The sequence below is a fragment of the Cajanus cajan genome, chromosome 8 (assembly GCF_000230855.2).
Source record: "Cajanus cajan strain Asha chromosome 8, NIPB_CcT2T_4, whole genome shotgun sequence".
In the NCBI taxonomy this organism is placed as follows: domain Eukaryota; kingdom Viridiplantae; phylum Streptophyta; class Magnoliopsida; order Fabales; family Fabaceae; genus Cajanus; species Cajanus cajan.
Window position 1 is genome coordinate 55,802,919 of NC_138524.1, and position 6,954 is coordinate 55,809,872.

Consider the following 6,954-nt stretch of genomic DNA (forward strand, 5'->3'; position numbering starts at 1 on the left):
TAAAGGCATGAATTTTTTTTTTTTTTTTTGCAAATAATGCAAACAACTTTTTTTTTTACACCTTTACTAACTTCAACATCACCAAAATCATTCAAAACAACTGATTTTATTTTGCCTTTTTCCTCTTAATCATAATAATATCACTTTCTCGATCTTTTTCACTCTATTGTGCATTGTTTTCCACCGGACTTGGCTTTGTTAGTATTGGTTCGTGTGCATTTAGTCCATTGATAGTTGGAAGGATAGATACAATCCCTTTGTTGTTCTCAACTAGTGAAACCATTCCTTGACATTAAAAAATAATATAATCATGACTATGAACATGAATTCATTTTGATATGATACCAATAAATGAAAATTATTAATAATAAATACAAATATACATATGATATATATTTCTGTTTTATTATGATATCTTTTAAGTTTTATCATTGTCATTTGATTAATATTAATAAAATTGAAAGTGTTTAAGTTAACATTAAAAAAATATAAAACGTAAAATATTAACATTTTTAATTCTTGATTTAATAATGTATATTATAAATAATTAAAATAAAATGTATATATAGAATAACTAATATAATAATTAATTAAAAAAACTTTAATTATGATTTTAATATTGACATAAAATTTTCTGTAAATATTATTATAATAATTAATATAATTAATGTCTCCAAATTATATTATATACTAATTGAAAAGATAAAATTAATCTAATTTTGATAGTTTCTCTTTGTTATTTGAGTTTTTAAATTTCGTTATATTGAATAAATGTACATTAAGACATGTAAGTCCAAATATTATTTGACTCCTTTTCTGCATATTATTTTTTATTATATAAATGGTAATCTAAGACATCTTATTTCTATTAATTTTATCTACTCTTTCTACTAATTTTTCTTTTTTAATAGGTGTTGTAAGATTTATTATGTACACTTTTTTTTTCTTTCAAATTTTAGGGTTGTTTTTTTTCTAAATTCTCTCACTCACTCTTTCTCTCTCTCAGATTTTATTCTTTTAAATAAAACTTAGTTTTAGGTTAATTATAGTTCTAATCAATTTTGGTGTGATTTAATCACAAATACTATCTAACATTTGTGCATTGTTTGAATTGAAATTGAATTATAAGCATGGAATAAGAAGGAAAGAAATACGAGGATAAAAATAAAAGAGAAATAAACTAAAATTTTGTGTTATTCATATGTATAAAAATAAGAAGGAAAGAAATAAAACAAAAACTTATTTTCATTTGTTTGGATGAATAGAAAAGATTGAAAAGAATTCAATGAAATAAACCAAAAACTTATTTTCTATTCAAGTGTTAAAGACTAATTCTTTGAGATACTAAGATTTATTTAAGAAATTGACTTCTTTTAAAAAATATTTTTCCTAGGGGTAAGTAAGATTTGTTCTATCCCATTAACCTAGCCAAACCCAAAAAAAATTGGAGATGTCCAAATTTTAAAATTGGATATGAAATATTTTTTTGAATGCGTTCAAATTATCTTTTGTCTCGTCCCAATCCAATTTAATATCTTAAATTATTCCATAAGAAAATTAACAATTGTATATTAATAATGAAATTATTTTATTTAATAGATAATATTTAGTATAACGTGATATTATATCTATAATAATATTATTTTTAAGATGTACATTGTAAAATCTACCTTGATTTAATTTTAATTTATAACTCTTATTCTACAATTTAAAATTACATAATATTTATTAATATATTATATTAAAACAATGGATTGAACTTGAACTCGTTTGGTCCTCTAATTTTCAGGTCTTGTTTGATTTAAAAAATCATCCAAACAAAATTTTGGGTCGAGGCAAGACAAAGACAAATCTGGCCCAACATGCACGTTGCTCACCCCTAGTTTTTCTGATACACATTGAACAGGGCTCAAATTTCAAACCAAATATTTAGGGAACAAAATTATTTATTAAACATGTCATATCTTGTTGATAATAAATAAATTATATAAAAAATATTTTAAGGGAAAGATAAAAACAATTTAACATGAAACTATAATTAAATATTATCTTGTATCATATATATATATATATAAAAGGAGAGATCCATACTCCACTTAATAATTCATGTTCTACAATAAATTTTAACGATCTAATCATTAAATTAAAATTTCTTAATACATAGATCAAATCTACAATTTTTTTTTATAATTTTGCAAAATGTTTGATTGTGTGTTTCATTAATTCAAATTGACAGATAATCATAAAAATATTTTATATATTAATTTGAATTAATAAAATGAAATATCAAATAGTTTTTAAAATTTTTAAAAAATTTGTAAACTTATTTATATATTAAGAACTTTTAATTTAACAATTAAATTATTAAAATTTGATGTAAAATTTGAAAAATGTTTGATTGTGTGTTTCATTAATTCAAATTGACAGATAATCATAAAAATATTTTATATATTAATTTGAATTAATAAAATGGAGTATCAAATAGTTTTTAAAATTTTTAAAAAATTTATAAACTTATTTATATATTAAGAACTTTTAATTTAATAGTTAAATTATTAAAATTTGATGTAATATACAAGTTATTCAACAAAATAAATATAAGTAATTTATTATTTGAGTAACGAAATCCTCTAATATATACATATAGACACACAAAAAAAGGGAAGAAAAAAAATATTAGGGTAGTGAAGCATCAAGATAGGATCTATGATTACATATACATTTTTGTTTTTTAATCTACCAAGTTAAAATGTGTTCAAGAACCAGGAGGGGCGGATAAAAGAGAAACATAAAAAGGAATGAACAAATTGCAAAGTTGCTACATGTTGATGTGTTTACAATTACATCATTGTGTACATCTGCTTACAATAACATCCACCGACACTAACTAACAATTTCCATCTCCACATTATTTCTTTCGTTATACACATTACTACATACAACTCAACTAATCTTTATTCCGCTGTTGACTTTATAAATGATCGCTATTTCTCTTGATAAAAGGGTACTTGGATTATTACACCAACCTATTCCCTCAAATTGACACAAAGTACTTCACAAGCAAACCACAGGAGCTCCAACAGCACAAGAAACTCCTGGCTACACTGTACACATACTACTACAATTTTCATTACAGAAACTATGCCTAAGACAATTGGATTCATATTTGGTGTGTGTACAATTTGCAAAAGGATGAAAAGAAATTAACAAAACAAGATGCAAGAAACAAAAGTATGAAAGGATTGCAGAAGGGAAAAATTATGGGTACCTAAAGTTTCCTAATGTGAGGTTTGTGTTGTCTTTGTATATTGCTATATATGCATGTGGTGGGTATGTGAGAGGGAAAGTGAGAAAGAGGAAGGGAATTTCAAAGAAGGGGCATGCACTTATAGAACTTAAAACTCAAGGAAAGGAAAAGAGGTTATGTCTTGCATCAAATTCTCCAAATCCCACTCTCCCATTTTTAAATTTTCCCCTTGCCCATGATTTCCAAACCCAATTAAGTCCTCTACTTTGGAGCCTTGAATCTTATCAGTGTTATTGAAGGAACCATAATTGAAGTGGTTGTTGTTATGGCTTTTCACATCAATTGGGACACTATTGCTTTCAATGCTTCTACTTTCTAGGGAAGGAAGTACTAACCCCATTTTAGTTGGCTCCAATACCCCATAATTCCCTTGATGCCCCTCCACCATGCCAATTTGGGTCATGCATGATGCAGGCATGTTGGGAAAGTTGGGTGAAACATTAGTGGTCATGTCACACTGATTATTGTTTACAAACATGGAAAAGGGGTCAAATTGGTCAGGCAAAGCCATTGCTTGCATGGATGATATTGATGAGGAGGAGTCCATGCACATGGTCATGATGTCATGTTCATTGAAGGGCATGATCCCACTCAAAACATCTTTAGACTCTGATGAGTCTGTGCTGTTGTTTAGTGATGGAGTACAAGTATTGGTTTTCAACCTTTTTTTCAATGTGGAGTTCCAGAAATTCTTTATCTCATTGTCTGTGCGCCCAGGGAGACGTGCTGCAATCTGAGACCACCTGAGATTTATATAAATTGAAGAGATTACACAAGACAAGAAAGAAACTATATTGTATAGATATATAGAGACCATGGTTTTAAATTGCGGACCGCAACACGTATTACGGCCGCAATATTGCTGTTGCGGCCTTGTCCGCAACGGCATCGGACCGCAATTGCAGTGAGACTGGAAATCACACATTTTTCCGCAACGTAACGGTGTTGCGTCCGCAACACATCTGAAATGCACCGCAATACATCCGTAATACGACAAATTGATACTATAATTTTAAAATAAATTAAATTATTCATTAAAATAATAGAATATTAAAAAAAAAAGGAATTAAAATGTATAAATCCTTAAAAATAAAATATATATTGATAATTATAAATTTTTTATATTTAGTGAAAATAATTAATAACTTCACACTGCAACAGCCGCTCGCAATACCCGCAATCACATTAACTGCAACCGCGACCGCAACCGCAATTTAAAACCACGAGTTTAACTATTCATGGCTTGACAGAGACTTTATAAATCAACTACTATATTGAATAGTTAGTGCATTATAGACTATATTATTAATTTAGTAGAAAGTTGGACCTAGCTACCTATGGAATGAAACTGTGACATGCTTCCAGTTCCAGGATATCCCATTGGCCCATTATGAAATACCGATACTTCAATTTGCTTCACGTATCCGATACGTATCCGACATGATACTCTTAGATACTTTATCGATACGTATCAATGAAGTATCTTAACTTTTGAAAATATTATGAAAATTTTATTTCATACCGATACTCTCAGATACTTCACCGATACTTATTGGTGATACGTATCGATAAAGTATTCAAATTTTTGAAAACTTATGAAATATTCATTATAGCTAAATAAGATATATAAACATGTTTAATATAGAAACACAGAAATATTGGTCCTTGATGAACTATAAATGAAAATTGTCTTCTATATAAATAATTTTAAGAAAGGAATGAAATTGGTAATATTATTTCTATTTGTAAATAATAAAAAGTAATTTATGATGAAATGATTTATAATTATTTTTAGTAATGTACAATAAGTATGTTTTTAATTAATTTGAATTTGCGAAATAACAATTATATATTTAATGTTTATGAATTTTGATCAAAATTATAAGTACAATTATTATATTGTATGAACATTAATATATATGACGACACGTATCTTACAAGTATCGTATCTTATATATTTTAAAATAATCATATCGTCGTATGAATACGTATCTGATATGCATATCGTATCGGTGCATCTTATGAAGAGTTTACCAATAAGTTCAAATTCTTGACACAATTCTATCTACACATTTCAAAAACTCAAGAATTTTGTTGTCTCTGTAAAGGTAAAACAATAATCAAAGAAACAAAAATTGGGGTCACTTAGATTCCAAAGATGTTTTAAATTTATATATATATATTTTTATTTTCACAAGTAATTAAGGTACGTCTGGTTTGAGAAAAAATTTTGTCCCATGTTTTTATTAATAAGGTTTAGTTAGTTTTTTCTTTCTTCTATAATTTCATTAATTTTACATTTTATTCTTTAAATAATTAAAAATATTTCATTCAGTTTTTATATATACAATTTTTTAATTTTTTCAGTCTCTATAATTACATAAACTTTATATTTTTATTCCCTATTGAAATACGCAACAGAAACTAAAAGAAATAAAAGAATTATATGTATCAAAATTAAAATGAAATATTTTTAACTATAAAGGCTTAAAAAATAAAATATATAAAATTATAGAAACTAAACCTTCTGATGATTACAACAATTAATTTTGTGATTTTCATTTCTTCACCATAATCACTAGCCTCATTATTCACTCATATCAATACAATCAATTCTTTCATGGTCTCTATATATCTATATTACTGATGGTATTTGTATTACTCGAGCTTAGAAATCTCCCTATAGAGGATAGCCTATACTAGTTAACAGATCTTCACTGACATTGCATCTATTTGTTTCTTCTTACTAAAAATAGATTGCAGTTTATTAACAATAGTAGATCATTGAAGTTTAATCAAGAAGAACATGGATATGAAATCACGAAGTGAAAATAAAGAGAGTACCTATTGCCAAGAATGGAATGCAAGTGAATGATGAGATCTTCCTCTTGGGGTGAGAATGCACCCCGTTTGAGGTCAGGTCTCAAGTAATTAATCCAACGAAGACGGCAACTTTTGCCACACCTTTGAAGACCAGCATTCCTGGCAATGTCACTCCAACACCCTTGTCCATTTGTCAACATGTACCTTATGAGCTTCTCATCTTCATCAGGTGACCACAACCCTTTTCTCAACTTGATCTTAATGTTGTTCACTTTGTCCTTGTTGGCCATCAGATCAGGTTTCCTCATTTGCCTACACACTCAATAATGCTTATAGTATGGTACTACAACCAAAGCTATGTGGAATGTTTTTTTTTTTTTTTCTTGCTTTGAGTGTGATATGATAGAGGTCTAAGAGAAAGGACTATATAGGTGAATAATATTTATGAGGGACAGATAAAAGGCTTCATAGGGTGGGAAATGGTGATGATGATAGTGATGGTTGTGGAGTTTGCTTAAAATATGAATATGCATGAGAGAGAGAGAGAGGATTGTGTTTGTTGGTTGATGGGTAGAGTGGAAAACGGATTGGAGGGGGACCTCCCTAGAGAGTGATCAGAGAGACAAGAGAGAAGGATGGTTGGTCTTCTTGTCTTTGACTCAATTCCAGTTTTTTGTTTCCATATGTTTTACTTCACTCACAAGGTAATCATCTTTTTTTTCTATGAAGCTCAAACAATTTTGCTTCCACTTCACATAATACCCTCCCTCTCTCTCTCTCTCTCTTGATTTTAAACTTCAAATTCACGTGTGTTGAGACCAGAT

The 6,954-nt window shown here is 28.0% G+C and overlaps 1 protein-coding gene across 1 annotated transcript; it reads right to left on the minus strand.

Moving 5' to 3' along the window:
• Positions 1-2,799: 2,799 nt before the first annotated feature.
• Positions 2,800-6,652, minus strand: LOC109790596 (transcription factor MYB83). The gene is made up of 2 exons (XM_020349779.3): positions 6,152-6,652; positions 2,800-4,050 (listed from the first exon to the last, which is right to left on the minus strand). Exons 1-2 carry the CDS (start codon positions 6,436-6,438, stop codon positions 3,396-3,398), a joined length of 942 nt encoding a protein of 313 aa, XP_020205368.2. The 5' UTR covers positions 6,439-6,652; the 3' UTR covers positions 2,800-3,395.
• Positions 6,653-6,954: the final 302 nt, after the last annotated feature.